Source organism: Oculina patagonica, chromosome 5 (genome assembly GCF_052425735.1).
Source record: "Oculina patagonica isolate OP01 chromosome 5, crgOcupat, whole genome shotgun sequence".
In the NCBI taxonomy this organism is placed as follows: Eukaryota; Metazoa; Cnidaria; class Anthozoa; order Scleractinia; family Oculinidae; genus Oculina; species Oculina patagonica.
In genome coordinates, this window is record NC_135762.1 from 26,738,333 (window position 1) to 26,757,227 (window position 18,895).

Below are 18,895 nucleotides of genomic sequence, written 5' to 3' on the forward strand. Positions count from 1 at the left end.
TGTTTGCTTAAGGAAAAACATACAAGGGATATATTGAGATTTCAAAAAGGAAATGAAACTCGTCCTTATGGTGGTTTGGACGTTTGGATCATTTGCAACACCATTAAAGAAAAAATAGGAAAACCCTGTCATTTTATACCAAGAAGGACTTGCCGTATCTGCAAAATTCGCTCGTCCCACGGAATTTAATTATTAAAGCAAAAGAAAGACTGCTTGCAGGCTAGGAACTGCGATAAATGAACATTTCATGTTTTCAGAGCTTGAACTTTTTAAATGAGAAGATACTTTTTGCCAAGAATGGCTTCATCTTAGGCAACAATAGAAGTTTAAACGCAGACTGACTTTAAACACAACATTTATTGAATAAGTACGTCAAGTAATGTTGTAAGTTAACAGGTTCTTTCAAAGCTTTGTGTAATCATCTCCACGTGCTCATTGACGATTCAAACTGCAAAAAAGAACAAAAAATAAAACAGTCAAGATTCAATTCTAAAATGGTGTTTATCAGGCCATAGGCCGAGACCTATGATATATTAGTAGACTTCTTCTGGTTAACTAATGCAAACGCTGCAATCTGATTGGCTGAGATCTCGTACACCATCATCAATTAGTGTGGAGTCGTCTGCAGAAATGTAACATTTTCTCGTTTCTACGATATTTTGGAGAAAGTTTAGAAATATCACGGGATAATTCAATCCCCGAGAAGACAAATTAAAAAGAGGGGAATTTACCGTTACATGGGTTTAAGAACGTTAAAATTGTTAAATGAACTCTCATGATTAGCGTACGTACACAGCCGCAAGTTTCAAATGATAAATAAATTAAGTTTGCGCGCGATTTCTCTAGCGTGAATTTAAATAATGGTTCGTATGTAAATTAGTAATTAATTGGAAATCATTTATTTTGTTTAAATATAAATGAATAATTGGAAATCATCATGTAAAGAAAAATGAGTCAGAAATCCACTTAAACGATTGAATTATAAGCTCGAGATTAATGTCTGTGAGGTGCATGGTAGTAGTTTTGGCATTCGATCGGCTTCATCAACTTTCACCTCGCAAAAGCTCGAGTTCGTAATCTTATTTTAAAAATAATATAGACCCCAATATAACAAGATTTCTACCCTGTTTCTGGTCATTGAAAAAAGAAATTTACATTTGATTCTCTTGTCATTACACGGATTTAGCAGCTTGTTTTTATCCGAATATGAATTGTCTGAAGAGAACTGTAACACAAAGGTATCTTATAAATGGCATTCCGTTTCAGATGAAGCTAAAATGCACTTAAGATTTTACTTAAGATTTCACAACACAGAGGGAATATGTCTCGGGTGTTGTTCTCTCTCCTCCCAGTATAAAGGAATGAGTACAAACAAAGTGTTGTTATCACCTGGCAGAAATTAGCTGAAGGAGTAAGGAAAGGTAAGGCTTCGAAGGGCTTGTATCCCATAGAAAAGGAGTAGTGATAGTAGCCTCTTAACTTTGCTTTAACCAAACAAAACTGAAATGTGCTAGCCTGTCAAGTCACTTAAAATAAAGGTGATGTGATAATCTTGCTCCTATTTTTGTGCGTTCCTAGAGTCAAAGTGAGACACGGAATCGAAAATGAACCTCTCAGGGCATCTGGGCTGTTCGAGTAGCGTCACTCAAAAGCCTATTTCATTTTAATATGTAAAACTTTTGTTATACCTGTCGAGGCTCCAACATACAATTCTACGGTATCCTGATTGCATTGATCAGGAATAAACCGGCAAAAGAAAGGAGGGATGTAATTGGAATTTGTCATCAAGGAGATGAAATTCGTCTTGATGGTCGCTTGAACATTGGGATCATTTCCATCACCATTGAAGAAGAAATCGGAAAATCCTGCTGTCGTTTTAAAATAGGACGGGTTTGCCGTATCTGCAAAAAATAGAGAAAGTTATCGTCTGACATTTCAGATATTTACATCAATTAAAAAGTCTTTCGTCCTAAACGTAAAAATAATTCAAGATGCTTTTTTTAAGGTCGCGCAGGACCCTTGCCATCATTATGTATGTATTTATTTAAAGAGTATGCACGAACTGCGACGACTGAAGCCGAAAACAAACTAAATATTCATGAACAATTTTTTAAAGTTATTTGTGCAACTCATTACGAGTTATTGTTTTCAGGTTTGTGCCCCGTGGGCTGGAACAAAGCGAATTATTATCATAATTAGATTCAAAGCTTTGAATATAGCACACGTCGTTGTAAACATTGACTCGGAAGGTCTTCGGAGGCGTAAAAACCTGCAATTTTGTGTCTAAGTTTTTTAAGCCGATATAAAATTCAAAGATTTAATTCGCGAAGAACATAAATTCGGTGTACTCTATTGTGTTCTGACAAGAGCGAATTTTGAAACTTTTTTTCTTAAAATGAAAATAGCATGTTTCAAAGTTTAGATTTCGCATTTTTACTCCCTCAGAAGCCATTATTTTCTTGCAGTTTTTGAAATCGAAACATTCGTCCTTGTCAGAACACAAAATAGGTTATGATTTATCACTAGGTTATATAATCATTTAATTCGGTGCGCTGTTCTAGCTGAAAACTTGGACACAAAATCCCATTATCTGCAGTTAAACTTTAAAGAACTTGTAACATCACAATAAACAGTCATTTCTCAGTAAAAGGACAATCATGATGCAATTCCATCTTTCCCTAATATCCTTGATACTTTTTCGAGGAATCGATGTTCAAAATGTAACGAATTAAAGCATAACAAGATAGCACCCCGTCATGAAATTTAGCTAATGAGTTTGACGTTCGCGCTAATTGTTTATGCGCATCCTTACTGCGCAAGTAATTCACGTCGCCACGTCATGCACGAGCGCGCGCACTGAGAAATCTTTCTAAACACATATTGGGTGAGTAGTCGTTGTGTTAACTTCGCTTGAAGTTTGCTCTCTTAAACGGTAGGTGACCCCCATTTTTTTCGGTATAAATAACCTTCTGGGATAAATCTCTAACGATTGACAAAAAATGAGCCAAATTCGAATGTCAGAAGTTTATTTTTTTATTATTTTCTCTTTCCCGCGCGATCAAATCAGTCAAATGTTTGCAGTACTTTGCTGTTTGAACGTTTGCAAATCCAATTGTTAAAGACAAGGATTACTCTAAGGGACTTCAAAAGTGAAATATATTTTTTCAATAGACCCACTCAAATAAATTGGGACTAGGGAAGTTGGCCTGCATCAATTCATTTAAAATATTATGTTGCCAGAAGCCGCAGTGGTCATATCGAGTGACGAAATCAAATTTATCCAAATAAGCGCCTTCTTTCAGATATCATATCTCGAAAACGAATTCGGTGACCCCCATTTTTTTAAATTTCTGACATAAGTAACTTTTAAACTAGCAGTAGGTAAAAGTTTAAGAAAAATTGCCATGTTAAAAGATTTTCGCGCGAACGTCCTTACATGGGCGCCCGAAAGAAATTTAGTCGTCAAAAATGAAGTCAATAGGTTGTTTTTTCTTAAAACTATGAGCGATTATAGTTTACTAACATTTTTTAAAATATCTATATGGCCTACAGGTTTTTCTTTTTTTTGTATCTTAATAATGCATAAACAATTATTCTAAAAGAATTTTTTTGATTCCGCTACTTTTTTTGCTGCAAAATCGAACTTTAAAGTTCCCGCCTTGGTAACGCCCAAAGAGTCTAAGTCAGTCCAAGTGTTGTGGGAAAAGTTTTTTAAAATTCGGGGGACAACAAAAAAAATAGAAAGTTCAGCTTAATTTTAAATCTACAGTGAGAAACAATTCGCCTAAAATATTGCTCACCTTTCGGTACATTTAACTGGGCAAAATAACTGGCTTGAAGCAGACAGTGAATGATTCGAGAAATTATCTAAGGCTGTAAGTGTTTGTCCGATTTTGAACATTTGGACGACGCCACGGGAAACAAATGAATGGCGGTTGAACTCTTAGGTTAAAGCTTACAGATTTGAACAACTGTCCAAATGCGATATAGGTCAGTTTTTGGGTTGGCGTGTTAATGTTCCATTATTCGCTGTTTTCACCATTCCCATAATACACCTTGTTTAACCCCCAAATTTTTGCATAAGCATTGTTTTCAATTTCTCGTGGGATTCAGTTACAATGAGGTGCGATCGTCTCCAGAGAAATTGAAGACAATGCTTATGCAAAAATTTTGGGGGCAAAAAAGTGTATTATGGGATCGTGAAAAAAGCGAATTCAATTTATTAAATCGGTTTAGTAAGGGCCCACTGACGGATTTCTCGCGCGTTGCTAAGGTGCTAAAAGAGTGCGCGCTGTATTGCGTGTACGGGTTACTCACGCTATCTGTACGCGCCAGATGTGCAAAAAAAATTTCCTTTCGAGCACTTCTTCAAACTCGCCAAATAAGATGAAACAATAAGAACTACCGAAAAACTACCTGACTAATAGTTGACTTCACATCTGAGAATCAGTCAGATTAAATTGTACCAAGAAAAGCAGTTTTTTTTACACATGCAAATAATCTCAAAAGCGTACGCGTACAACTAGCGCGCGCACTGTTCTCTTGTCAGATGAATTACGCATACGTTAACAAAATGATTTCCGGTTTGCAGAAAAAATCTAAATAGTTGGTGGGTCTTTAATTTGATTTACTTTTTTTCGACGTTATTATTTTCCAACCTGGTTCGGGAACATAACTAAGTATTCATTTGCTTAAATCATTTTTAATAAAAATTTTTATGGACAAATCAATATTTTAAATCTCTCTAAAAAGATTATTTTCCATAATGAAATGAAACCCATACTTACCAAGATACAAAAACAAATAAAGATCATGACACCATGAATGATTTTCTGATAACATGCAAAACATCAAAAATTTTAGACTTTTTCTTTATTGGTCACGTGATCATGGGCGTGGCCCGATGACGTCATATTTACGTTATGAACTGAGTAAAAGATTCAACCATAACTAAACAAGAAAAAAAAAACTATATAACCGTGAATGTCCCTAGCAACGGCTCCAAATATATACGTCAGTGGGCCCTTAACAGCGCCATGTGGTTACGGGGAAATTTATCTTGAATGAAAACAACTTTAGCTCGCTACTAGTGGCATATTGCTTTAGCACTGAAGTGCACTGGTTTTCTGTTTTTGTATAAAACAAATAGATTCTATTTTGCCATAGGTCTGTTCAAATTTCTACAACAACCGAGCAACTGCGCGTATGTCATTTATTAGAGTACAGACGCGCAGATGACGTCACTGTGTTAACGTAACAGCGTAACTAAGTACATTTAACCAGTAAAAGTATTGGCAATTTGTAGTACGTAACAGAAATATTAAACCTACTAGAGCAGTCAGGCCATGGAAGCTGTGTCAAGTAGGGCTGTCCCGGAATCGCATAAAAACGCCATTGTGCATCGGAACAATAATAAAGCATTGGAGGGTTGAAGACAAAGTCGGACTTGTCGTTACACATCACAACACAAAAAATGTCCAAGCCAATGCTGTTACAAGCCAAAGCTCCGTTTTTAGGAGGCGCGTACATAGGACAAGTTTTGACTGTGAAAGAAATGAAGAAAAATTAATCACGTAAATGATTTTATCCCCCCAACCGCTTGCTGTTCTATATCGAGTGCGAATCGTTTTACGTTTCCCTAAAAGTCATAAAAGTCAATTGATAAATGTTACATGCAAAAGCAAACAGTTTATCCGCGATTCATAAACGACCCACAAATACGCACCAGTTACCCGCCCGATCGCGAGGGAATGAAACACGACAAGAAATATGAAAGGAGGCCAAAAGGTAAAGAATTATATTTCTCGCGTTTTTGTCCCCTAAAGAAGGCCCATGGAAAAGAATGAAACAAAAACATTAACATGTTCTTCTGCATGTTGCTTTTGGGTTTCCAAGCTGACTGCTTGTGATTCCGTTTGATGAGGCCAAGGGCTTACTCCTATCAACACACAGCTTCAAAAAGATAGCGATAAGATACTTACCCTTTAAAGTTATCGTAAAGCTGCATGTTGCTTGATTTCCAGAGCCATCTGTCGCCGTGTATATTATTTCATACGAACCAGGAACAGAGAAGAGAGATCCCGGGGCTTTGTTGGAGGTAACTGATGGCGGCACCCCTGAATTGTCTGTAACTGTAGGCTGCTGCCAGTTAACTCTCATTTCAGATGTTGTAGCATCATCCACTACGATGTCGCTTGGGCAATTGGTGAACACTGGTGGCTCTTGGTCTAAAACAAATTATTGCATCGTAAAGCGACTGCTACTCCATTAGGGAACATCACAATTATTCAAAAGAAACAAAATTGGGGTACTGCAGCTAACAATTTATTCTGAATGATTCGATAGTGATAAGATATATTTCTATAAATCAGCAGAAAATAACTCTCAAATTAAATGCATTTCAGGATGTTAGCGCAAGTTGTTAATAGCCCATCCTCTTTGCGCAGGTAATTCATGTCAGTGTCGCGATATCACAGCGTGTTATGGGTCGCGCGTGCACGTTGATTAAAATACATTGCCTAGTCGCCGTTGGACGACCAGGCAGTGAAACACTAGCTTTTTCCGTGTTTCTCCTTGTTTTGTGAAAACGATAAAAAAACCAATCTATGGGGTAGAAGTTTGAATTTTTTGTTAATATTTGTGCCCACACGCCATCGAAACCAGGTCTTATTTCAGCGGTACGACGTTTGCTCTCTTTAGGGTAAAGTATAAAAAAAAAAAATATATGGGGTAGAATAAAACTGGGGTAGAAGTTTGATTTTTTTTTTAATTTTTGTGCCCACGCGCCATCGAAACCCGGTCTTATCGAAACTCTTTAGGATAAAGGACAAAAAGCCAATCTATGAGGCAGAAATTTAATTTTTTTTTAATTTTTGTGCCCACGCGCCAGGCGGTGTTGGACACGACTTGCAAAGCATGCCGGAAGAAATTTTCAATTGCACTTATTATCGTCTGATCGCCGATCTGTAAACATCTCCTCGCGGTGCGAAGATATTCCGATGCTGAAAAAAATATCGTAGGAAATCCATATCAAATCTTTCGCGAGCCTAGTAGCACCTATAGATGATCATAGATGCGTATTGCTGGATTCATAAAGGCGACATTTTACGGCGGAACAACTCATATTTTGGATTCGAAACATCGCGGTTCGTCGACTATTGGAAATATTATTCGATTCTAGCACGTTTGTGATCGAAGTAAACGGGCTAAAATTGAACTTATCTTTGGCGCTTTGTTTTTCAGAAATGTCGAGTTATGTATGAAGTATGTCGATGTACTACTGGCCAACGCAGTTCGCCCTATAGTGGTTTTTGATGGATTTTCTCTGGGTTGTTTTACTTGGAGGGCCCAACGGCCGTTTTGATATAATAATTATGCCGAGTATCGGCGAAACAAAATGATGATATAAACACTTAATATTCGTCTTCTTGAATAGATGGTGGAACACATGCATATTTCTCGTTCTTCGAGCGAGCTGCGCGAAGGATAAGTGGAACACATATATATTTATCGTTCTTAAAGCGTGCTGCGCGAAGGATAAGTGGAGTACATGCATATTTTTCATTGTTAAAGCATGTTGCGCGAAGGATAAGTGGAATACGTGTATATTTTTCGTTCTTAAAGCGGGTGCGCAAAGTATAAGTGGAGTACATGCAAATATCTCGTTCTTACTAAAGCGTGTTGCGCGAAGGATAAGTGGAATACATGTGTATTTCTCGTTCATAAAGCACGAGCGAAGGATAATTATTCGTCAACTGCGGGACTGCGGGAGCATTTTAGTTTAACTACTTGTGGCTGGGCAATCGCTCCGACATGCCGAATATCGGCCAAACAAAAGGATGATATAAACACTACAATAACAAAAATGGCAAGTGAACATTAAAATATAAATACACATCAACGGGAGTACCAAATTAAGCCCTTGTCCTGTAAGAACATCGACATAAATCACACCATCAACTCCCGCAAAATGCCGCGAAATGGAAGAGAACTGAGTGACATATCAAGGAAAAACCCCCAACTTCAAGTCCAAATTTGACCGTTAAAACGGCGGGGCCCGCCCGGGCCCACCGTACTTTTCTTAAAGTTCAACTATCGAACTAAAGTTCTATGCAAAAATAATCTACAGTACTGATCCTTGTTTGTCAAGAAATGAGCAAATGTTCATCGACGTCGAACGCTTGCGCCAAACAACCCTTTACCATATGGCATGATTTCAATCGACTAGTTTTGAGAGAAAAATCGCTTCCCTTAATTCAGAACTTGACAGATGACTGGCCTAGGTATTATTCTTCGAGCTCCATTAAAATAATCCGTAACAACCGTTAAAGTTTCGCCGGAATCGCGCGAAGAAGATGAGACCTTCTCAAAATACTGCGACAAAATTGTCCGCCATTGCTTCCACCAAGGTGACAAATGATTGGTCGAAAAATGTCACGTGAACCGTGTCCAACACCGCCTGCCCACGCGCTATCGAAACCCGGTCTTATTTTAGCGGTACGACGTTTGCTCTTAAGAGTTCTTATTAAAAGGATGACATAAGTTGAAATTATTCACGTAAAAGAACCACTTAAATAAGATTTGGCTGAGATAATTTGTCTATAGTGAACAATTTTAAATATTTCCGAGACCACACTGAGTTACGAGCACCAATGGTTGAAAATCAGGGTATTTTGTCCACACGCTTTATCTCTTAAACGAAGTCGGTGATTCTGACAAAAATTACATATCATGTAATCAAAGGAAACGTTTGACAAAAATACTAGAATATTTTTGCGCGAACGTCCTTTAATTAAACGTGTGCATGTTAACTTCATTGTAAATTTTCTTATAAATTTCTTTAAAAAAAGGGTGTGCTTGATCTTCCTAATTTTAACTGAGCATAGTAAATTGCTCGTAATAGAACAAAAATAAGTTCTTACCGATCTCTTTTTACACAACCAGTTAACACAAGTAAATTAAACGGTCAAGTTTCTTACCTACTACTGCTGAAGTCGCAAATGTGATTAGAACATTCAGAATAAAATACTGAAGGATCATCTTGTAGCTGTTGTGGCTTTTGCGAAGTCAAGGTAGTTTTGTGTCTTTAGATGATCGTACATGGTATATTGAGATGTTGTACGTGGCTTCTGGAGTGTTAAAGAGTATTTTACCAGCTGTGGCGGTAACAGGTGGATAATTCCAATGTTTACTTTTCAGTGGAGTAAAGTAAATTCAGTTATCAAACTCATCAACAGTTCATGAAGAAAGTTCATAATTTGTATATATACGTCAACTACACTCAGAATTTGTTATAATGTTCTGGGCCAAATTAATGTGTATCGCCAAAAGGAAAGACGGTAGACATCTTGGAGTATTGTCGTGTGATATGGTTTTTATGGACCTGAAAGGTTTCATGTCAACTTTTCTTCAATTTAGTCACCATGCATATTGGAGTCAAAGTCCAAGGATCTTGAAATCACACTTTGTAAATAGTCTTTGTTGAATTAAATTTGCTTAGCCAGAAGAAAGATTTAATTGTGCCTACATCCTTTAAAGGAAGGCGTAAATTTTTTTCTCTTTTTTTAATTACGAAATTTGTGACTACTTAGTGAGACTCTTAAATTTCCAAAAGCAACATTATGAATTAAATAAAGAATAAATGTGTGTCCAGCAGTAGCAATGTAATATATATGATAAATGCGAGTGGTGAGCCATACCACTGATAAAACCTGAATTTTTTTTAGGTTTTTTCATTGGTATGGCTGCACTCTCATTTACACCTATTTTCAATTACGTTGTCATAGAAAAAGAAAAAAGGTAAATATGAATTAATTCGCGTAGTTTTATAACTGGTAGCATTTACAGAAAACTCACGAGTTTTTATCTGCACACTCTAAATCCACTTTTTTATGCTGTAATGAGGTGAATTGATTCATTCGTATTTTGAGCCTTTTTAAAGCCGTTTGTACGAATAAATTTCATGAATGCGATTAATTAATTCTTATTTGACTTTTTCATTTTCCTTTTTTTCTATGACAACCCTATTGCAGTTAGGTGTATCATATATAATGAATTAAGTTCATTTATTCAGTTTCAGTTCAATACATTTTCAAATGGACGGTGAGAAGAATCGTCAAGAAGTTTGCGCCAAAAATGCGAATTGCGTGTTTAACAGAAATAACAATCATATTGGACGTGACAGTAGTGGTTTCAGCAAAGTTGACAAAGGTTTGTGTTATTAATGAATATCTATCATTTTGTTAAGACTCAGTTTAAGCAGCTGTCTCGACTTCTATGCATAATAGATGGATCAATACAGTCTTTCTCAGAAGAAAATCGAAGAATTAAGACGGAATCCATCAGGAAATCGAGTAATATTAACTTTAGTTGGACAAAAATCGAGTATCAGAATACTCATTTAAATCCTATTGCGTTATTTTCTACCCTTTTTTAAAAGCAAATATGTAAGTAATTATTCGTAATAATACCAACAAAGATTTCTTATCAGAGCCTGAGAAAATGAATTTCAAAGTTTGCAAGAACAATGTAAACTATGGATAAAATCTCATGTGTGGCTATTTTGTAAAGTCATCTTTTAAGGAGGCTCGATGTAGTTTTTTTAGCCGAAGGGTGGTTGTTTTAAAAATTAAAATTATCTAGGAAGCCAATGTTCGATTTTTGCCAAAATACACCATAGTGATCAAATATGACCAAATTTTAATTTTTTACCGTCACTTTGTCACAAAGGTTGCCATAGCAACCATTGACGCTTTCTTTTGTTCTCAAACAAGCTTGATTTTCTCGAAATCTAGATTGACTCGTGTTATTCATTTTTTGATATGTTCAAGTATAGCAGATTGACTACCTGTACACAACATTTTAGGAAAATCTGTAAGAGCGTTTTAGAGTAAATCAAGAATGAAGTTTTTGGTATTTTCTTATAATTTCCTACAATCGGCAGTCGATATATTTTAACAAACTAAAGCAAAAAGTCTTTCGCTTTTAGTTAATAGTCTTTGATGGTGTAAGTATTTATATTTCAGTAAGAGTAACTGCGCTCAAATAATACGAAACAATTTTAAAGCGCCTATTTTTTATTAAAACGGTGTTTTTCTGAAAATTCCATTCTTGATTTACTTGGAAACGCTCTTACAAATTTTTCTAAAATTTCGTCAACAGTTAGTCAATCTACTAAACTTTAACATATCAAAAAATAAACACCAAGAGTCAATCTAGATTTCGAGAAAATCAAGCTTGTTTTAGAACAAAAGAAAACGTCAATCGTTGCTATGGTAACCTTTGTGACTTAGTGACGGGTAAAAAATTACAATTTGGTCATATTTGAACATTATGGTATATTTTGGCAAAAATCGAACATTGGCTTCCTAGATAATTTTAATTTTTAAAACAACCACCCTTCGGCTAAAAAAAAAAAAACTATATCGAGCCTCCTTAATCGAATCAGTGGAACTCCGAAAATTTGTTTTCGATGTTTGGTGTTGTTAGAAATGATTTCTTTTGATGAGATGACACAGATGTTTGCGATAAGATGTAAATAATTTTGGTAGATTATTTTGTCCAATTAATACTCGAAGTCCTGGCGGATTCCCTCTTAAATTGTCACGTTGGTTTCATGCCATCTAAATAAATGAAGAGTTATCAGCCACACTTCATAAAATATTTTCAAGAACAAAAAACAAATACAAAAGAGACAGAGTGAATGCAACTATGTCTTAAACGAGTGGAGCATGTGACCTGATCTTACTATTCCTGTTATTCCTTCCTTCTTAAAGTTCCCAATTGTTCGATATTCCTAATTAAATGCGCCATGTTCCTAAACATGACATTGATGTATTATGTGATTTTATTTTGCATAATAAAGGAAAAGGAAAGTTTAGAGATCCCATCATCAGTGAATTTCAAGGAGATCTTCCTTTTAAAAAATCGTCAAAAAAATCGTATCTGTAATAAAGGTCAACGATTTGGGTAATTATTCAACTCCACTCATGGCATAAAACAAAAGCGCGAAACGAGTGCAAATAACAATCAGTTTCCACGTGTCATTTGACAATGAATATTCAAACGTTTACAGTGTGAACAACTCATTGTGCGAGGCCAACTATAGTGTAGCTTTGATCAAGTAAGTTTGAATTTGAATGAATTATCTGTTTGGATGTTGCTCGATTTGTTAAAGACCATCTCCTTTTTAGTCTGCAAATACTTTTATGTGAAGCAACGTTAACTGTTCCAAAACAATAAGCTAAGGCTTCTGTTAAAGTAGTGTGCCTGACCCGTAATGGTCGATTTTAGTCAAAAAGCCTTAATTCTTACCCGAGTTAATGATGAATCGTGGTTCGATTTACTTGAACGCAGACAAACTTTAAGGCTCTGTCGCATTTATTGCGAATAGGTTATAAAAAACTGAAGACATTTGAAACATGAAGGGATCATAAAAATGGCTTTTCGTTGTTTAGATGCAGTGAGAATGTTGTTCATATTAACACAATCAACAGTCAGATACAAACTGTCTCGGCGTTTTGGTGGACAGCGCCTACCTTTCTAGAAGTAAGAATGAGAATAAGTACAAGCAATGTGCTCTGGTAATCTAACTCTAAAGGGGGATTAGAGGGTAGAGTGGGAAGTTATCTACGATGGGCTAGTATCTGAAAGAAAAGGTGTAGCAATGAAAACATGCGCCGACCTGTCAAGACACTTAAAATAAAAGTAATATGGTGAACTCCTCGTTTTGTACGAGAACTTTACCCCTGTCTAGTCTGGGGGAGGGGAAAGTGCCAGCGCTGACTTTGAACGCTTATGACTTTTTCAAGATTCACGCAAACGCTGCTAAACTTTGCGAGTTTATCTAAAATTTATCTGGAATAGGTTTTCAGACATGTTTACCCAAATGTTTAATTTTTGTGTTCCTATGAATGAAAATTAACTCTTATGCAATTATTTTCACCTTTTAGGTCTTTGTGCACCGTTTTATTTATTGTGAGTACTTTTCAGTCATTTTGGGCGGTTTTCTGACGTTTTGGAAAATTTTGAAATTCACGATGGCGAATCTTAGATGGCGGCTGTTTTGATATTATGATGTAACTCTCACGTGATGCGACGTCATATCTCACGTGACGTATGTCAAAAGATAGATTTTTGTACATACTAAATATCCTTTAAGTTTCATTATGATTGCTTAAATATTCTTAAAGGCGGGGGGGGGGGTATCCGCCCCTTCCGATCTGAAAAGGTCCAAAAAAGCCCGGTTTAAAAGGGTTATTGAAAATGAAAACCAAGTTAAATTTTTTGTAGATGTTCTATTCAAATAGCTTAACCCAAAAGACTATCTCACTAAAAACTATTGATTTCATTTTAATCTGCCAAACGTTTAGTTATACCTGTCGAGGCACCAGCATACACCTCGATGTATTCCTCTTTGCATTGTTTGCTTAAGGAAAAACATACAAGGGATATATTGAGATTTCAAAAAGGAAATGAAACTCGTCCTTATGGTGGTTTGGACGTTTGGATCATTTGCAACACCATTAAAGAAAAAAATAGGGAAACCCTGTCATTTTATACCAAGAAGGGCTTGCCGTATCTGCAAAATTCGCTCGTCCAACGGAATTTAATTAATTATTAAAGCAAAAGAGAGACTGGTTGCAGGCTAGGAACTGCGATAAATGAACATTTCATGTTTTAAGAGCTTGGACTTTTAAAATGAGAAGATACTTTTTGCCAAGAATGGCTCCATCTTAGGCAACAATAGAAGTATAAACGCAGTCTGACTTTAAACACAACATTTATTGAATAAGTACGTCAAGTACATCAAGTAATGAGTTTTTTTTTGTGTTTTTTTTTTTTTTTTTTTTTCTAATTGTAAGTTTAATTCAACAGGTTCTTTCAAAGCTTTGTGTAATCATCTCAACATGCTCATTGACGCTTCAAACTGCAAAAAAGAACAAAAAATAAAACAGTCAAGATTCAATTCTAAAATGGTGTTTATCAGGTCATAGGCCGAGACCTATGATATATTAGTAGACTATTTCTGGTTTACTAATGCAAACGCTGCAATCTGATTGGCTAAGATCTCGTACACCATCATCCATTAGTGTGGGGAGCCCGGGTTGTGGTGGTCGTTGGGGGAAGGGGAAAAAAGGGGAATCGCTGAAAGTCGTCTACAGAATTGTAACATTTTCTCGTTTCTACGATATTTTGGAGAAAGTTTAGAAATATCACGGGATAATTCAATCCCCGAGAAGTCAAATTAAAAAGAGGGGAATTTACCGTTACATGGGTTTAAGAACGTCAAAATTGTTAAATGAATTTTCATGATTAGCGTGCGTACACAGTCGCAAGTTTCAAATGATAAATAAATTAAGTTTGCGCGCGATTTCTCTAGCGTGAAGTTAAATAATGGTTCGTATGTAAATTAGTAATTAATTGGAAATAATTTATTTTGTTTAAATATAAATGAATAATTGGAAATCATCATGTAAAGAAAAATGAGTCAGAAATCCACTTAAACGATTAAATTGTAAGCTCGAGATTAATGTCTGTGAGGTGCATGGTAGTAGTTTTGGCATTCGATCGGCTTCATCAACTTTCACCTCGCAAAATCTCGAGTTCGTAATCTTATTTTAAAAATAATATAGACCCCAATATAACAAGATTTCTACCCTGTTTCTGTGTCATTGAAAAAAGGAATTTATATTTGATTCTCTTGTCACTACACGGATTTAGCGGTTTGTTTTTATAAATTATCTAAATATGAATTGTCTGAAGAGAACTGTAACACAAAGGGATCTTACAAATGGCATTCCGTTTGTTAGATGAAGCTAAAATGCACTTAAGATTTTACTCATACTACCAACACAGAGGGAATATGTCTCGGGTGTTGTTCTCTCTCCTCCCAGTATAAAGGAATGAGTACAAACAAAGTGTTGGTATTACCTGGCAGAAATTAGCTGAAGGAGTAAGGAAAGGTAAGGCTTCGAAGGGCTAGTATCCCATAGAAAAGGAGTAGTGATAGTAGCCTCTTAACTTTGCTTTAACCAAACAAAACTGAAATGTGCTAGCCTGTCAAGTCACTTAAAATAAAGGCGATGTGATAATCTTGCTCCTATTATTGTGCGTTCCTAGAGTCAAAGTGAGACACGGAATCGAAAATGAACCTCTCAGGGCATCTGGTCTATTCGAGTAGCGTCACGCAAAAGCCTATGTCATTTTAATATGTAAAACTTTTGTTATACCTGTCGAGGCTCCAACATACAATTGTACGGTATCCTGATTGCATTCATCAGGCTTAAACAGGCAAATGAAAGGAGGGATGTAACTGGGATTTGTCATCAAGGAGATGAAATTCGTCTTGATTGTGGCTTGGACGTTGGGATCATTTCCATCACCATTATAAAAATAATTGGAAAATCTTGCTGTCGTTTTAAAATAGGACGGATTTTCCGTATCTGCAAAAAAAAAAAAAAAAAAAGAGAAAGTTGTCACCTCACAAGTCAGATATTTTAATTAATAAGTCTTTCGTCCTAAACGTTAAAATAATTTAAGGTGCTTGCTTTTAAATTGGCGCGCGGAAGAAAATTTAGTCGTCAACAATAAAGACGATAGAGTGTTTTGTCTCCTAAATTTATCTTGAATGAAAACAACTTTAGCTCGCTAGTAGTGGCATATTGCTTTAGCACTGAAGTGCACTAAAGTTTTCTGTTTTTGTATAAAACAAATAGATTCCATTTTGCCGTGGGTCTGTTCAAATTTATACAATTACCGAGCTACTGCGCGCGTTGTGATTGGTTGATGCCTGTCACTTATTAGAGTACAGACGCACAGATGACGCCACTGCGGTAACGCAGACTTTACAATTAAGTGGATCTAACCAGCAATATTATTGGCAGTTTGTAGTACCCAACAGAAATATTAAACCTACTAGAGCAGTCAGGCCATGGAAGCTGTTTCAAGTAGGGCTGTCCGAACAACGCAAAAAATTGCCATTGTGCATCGGAACAATAATAAAGCATTGGAGGGTTGAAGACAAAGTCGGACTTGTCGTTACACATCACAACACAATAAATGTGCAAGCCAATGCTGTTACAAGCCAAAGCTCCGTTTTTAGGAGGCGCGTACATAGGACAAGTTTTGACTGTGAAAGAAATGAAGAAAAATTAATCCCGTAAATGATTTTATCCCCCCAACCGCTGGCTGTTCTATATCGAGTGCGAATCGTTTTACGTTTCCCTAAAAGTCATAAAAGTCAATTGATAAATGTTACATGCAAAAGCAAACAGTTTATCCGCGATTCATAAACGACCCACAAATACGCACCAGTTACCCGCCCGATCGCGAGGGAATAAAACACGACAAGAAATATGAAAGGAGGCCAAAAGGTAAAGAATTATATTTCTCGCGTTTTTGTCCCCTAAAGAAGGCCCATGGAAAAGAATGAAACAAAAACATTAACATGTTCTTCTGCATGTTGCTTTTGGGTTTCCAAGCTGACTGCTTGTGATTCCGTTTGATGAGGCCAGGGCTTACTCCTTTCAACACACAGCTTCAAAAAGATAGCGATAAGATACTTACCCTTTAAAGTTATCGTAAAGCTGCATGTTGCTAGATTTCCAGAGCCATCTGTCGCCGTGTATATTATTTCATACGAACCAGGAACAGAGAAGAGAGATCCCGGGGCTTTGTTGGAGGTAACTGATGGCGGCACCCCTGAATTGTCCGTAACTGTAGGCTGCTGCCAGTTAACTCTCATTTCAGATGTTGTAGCATCATCCACTACGATGTCGCTTGGGCAATTGGTGAACACTGGTGGCTCTTGGTCTAAAACAAATTATTGCATCGTAAAAGGACTGCTACTCCATTAGGGAACATCACAATTATTCAAAAGAAACAAAATTGGGGTACTGCAGCTAACAATTCATTCTGAATGATTCGATAGTGATAAGATATATTTCTATAAATCAGCAGAAAATAACTCTCAAATTAAATGCATTTCAGGATGTTAGCGCAAGTTGTTAATAACTCAACCTCTCTGCGCAGGTAATTCATGTCAGTGTCGCGATATCACGGCGTGTTATGGGTCGCGCGTGCACGTTGATTAAAATACATTGCCTAGTCGCCGTTGGACGACCAGGCAGTGAAACACTAGCTTTTTCCGTGTTTCTCCATGTTTTGTGAAAACGATAAGAAACCAATCTATGGGGTAGAAGTTTGAATTTTTTGTTAATATTTGTGCCCACACGCCATCGAAACCAGGTCTTATTTCAGCGGTACGACGTTTGCTCTCTTTAGGGTAAAGGATAAAAAAACAATATATGGGGTAGAATAAAACTGGGGTAGAAGTTTGATTTTTTTTTTTTATTTTTGTGCCCACGCGCCATCGAAACCCGGTCTTATCGAAACTCTTTAGGATAAAGGACAAAAAGCCAATCTATGAGGCAGAAATTTAATTTTTTTTAATTTTTGTGCCAACGCGCTATCGAAACCCGGTCTTATTTTAGCGGTACGACGTTTGCTCTTAAGAGTTCTTATTAAAAGGATGACATAAATTGAAATTTTTCACGTAAAAGAACCACTTAAATAAGATTTGGCTGAGATAATTTGTCTATAGTGAACAATTTTGAATATTTGAGACCACGCTGAGTTACGAGCACCAATGGTTGAAAATCAGGGTATTTTGTCCACACGCTTTATCTCTTAAACGAAGTCGGTGATTCTGACAAAAATTACATATCATGTAATCAAAGGAAACGTTTGACAAAAATACTAGAATATTTTTGCGCGAACGTCCTTTAATTAAACATGTGCATGTTAACTTCATTGTAAATTTTCTTATAATTTTCTTTTTAAAAAGGGTGTGCTTGTTCTTCCTAATTTTAACTGAGCATAGCAAATTGCTCGTAATAAAACAAAAATAAGTTCTTACCGATCTCTTTTTACACAACCAGTTAACACAAGTAAATTAAACGGTCAAGTTTCTTACCTACTACTGCTGCAGTCGCAAATGTGATTAGAAACATTCAGAATAAAATACTGAAGGATCATCTTGTAGCTGTTGTGGCTTTTGTGAAGTCAAGGTAGTTTTGTGTCTTTAGATGATCGTACATGGTATATTGAGATGTTGTACGTGGCTGCTGAATGTTGAGGAGTATTTTACCAGCTGTGGTGGTAACAGGTGGATAATTCCAATGTTTACTTTTCAGTGGAGTAAAGTAAAATAATTCAGTTATCAAACTCATCAACAGTTCATGAAGAAAGTTCATAATTTGTATATATACGTCAACTACACTCAGAATTTGTTATAATGTTCTGGGCCAAGTCAAGGTGTATCGCCAAAAGGAAAGACCGTAGACATTTTGGAGTATTGTCGTGTGATATGGTTTTTATGGACCTGAAAGGTTTCATGTCAACTTTTCTTTAATTAATTAAGTCACCATGCATATTGGAGTCAAAGTCCAAGGCTCTTGAAATCACACTTTGTAAATAGTCTTTGTTGAATTAATTTTGCTTAGCCAGAAGAAAGATTTATTACGAAATTTGTGACTTCTTAATTTGTGAAACTCTTACATTTCCAAAAGCAACATTATGAATTTAATAAAGAATAAATGAGTCCAGCAGTAGCAATGGAATATATATATGATAAATGCGAGTGCGGCCATACCACTGATAAAACCTGATTTTTTCGGGGTTTTTAGGGGAAAGGAGAACTCGATTAACACACATTTTAATTTTGGTGTTAAAAAAAAAAAAAAAAAAAAAAATATAATTATTTTTTGGGTAAAGTTTTTTTTTTTTTTTTTTTGTGATGTTTTGGTTTTAAAATTGTTTTTTTTTTTTTTTTTTTTTTTTTTTTTTTGGGGGGGGTCATTTATTCAGTTTCAGTTCAATACATTTTCAAATGGAC

At 36.1% G+C, this 18,895-nt stretch overlaps 2 protein-coding genes across 2 annotated transcripts; both read right to left on the reverse strand.

The window, feature by feature from the left end:
* Window positions 1–338: 338 nt before the first annotated feature.
* LOC144653598 (sushi, von Willebrand factor type A, EGF and pentraxin domain-containing protein 1-like) lies at window positions 339–9,137 on the reverse strand. Its single transcript, XM_078513636.1, has 5 exons — window positions 8,979–9,137; window positions 5,982–6,227; window positions 5,331–5,543; window positions 1,689–1,901; window positions 339–448 (listed from the first exon to the last, which is right to left on the reverse strand). The coding sequence occupies exons 1-5, from the start codon at window positions 9,037–9,039 to the stop codon at window positions 444–446; spliced, it is 738 nt and encodes a 245-aa protein (XP_078369762.1). The 5' UTR covers window positions 9,040–9,137; the 3' UTR covers window positions 339–443.
* A 4,626-nt stretch (window positions 9,138–13,763) lies between these two features.
* LOC144653599 (sushi, von Willebrand factor type A, EGF and pentraxin domain-containing protein 1-like) lies at window positions 13,764–18,403 on the reverse strand. Its single transcript, XM_078513638.1, has 6 exons — window positions 17,975–18,403; window positions 16,567–16,812; window positions 15,917–16,129; window positions 15,231–15,443; window positions 13,856–13,927; window positions 13,764–13,816 (listed from the first exon to the last, which is right to left on the reverse strand). The coding sequence occupies exons 1-5, from the start codon at window positions 18,009–18,011 to the stop codon at window positions 13,923–13,925; spliced, it is 714 nt and encodes a 237-aa protein (XP_078369764.1). The 5' UTR covers window positions 18,012–18,403; the 3' UTR covers window positions 13,764–13,816; window positions 13,856–13,922.
* Window positions 18,404–18,895: the final 492 nt, after the last annotated feature.

Coding starts and splice junctions, on each gene's coding strand:
- LOC144653598 (XM_078513636.1), bottom strand. CDS start 9,039: ATGATCCTTCAGTATTTTATTCTGAATGTTCTAATCACATTTGCGACT. Junction 6,228..8,978: donor TGCGACTTCAGCAGTAGTAG/GTAAGAAACTTG, acceptor AATTTGTTTTAG/ACCAAGAGCCACCAGTGTTC. Junction 1,902..5,330: donor TCCATGGCCTGACTGCTCTA/GTAGGTTTAATA, acceptor TATTTTTTGCAG/ATACGGCAAACCCGTCCTAT.
- LOC144653599 (XM_078513638.1), bottom strand. CDS start 18,011: ATGTTTCTAATCACATTTGCGACTGCAGCAGTAGTAG. Junction 16,130..16,566: donor CTTTACGATAACTTTAAAGG/GTAAGTATCTTA, acceptor TTTCTTTCACAG/TCAAAACTTGTCCTATGTAC. Junction 15,444..15,916: donor TCCATGGCCTGACTGCTCTA/GTAGGTTTAATA, acceptor TTTTTTTTGCAG/ATACGGAAAATCCGTCCTAT.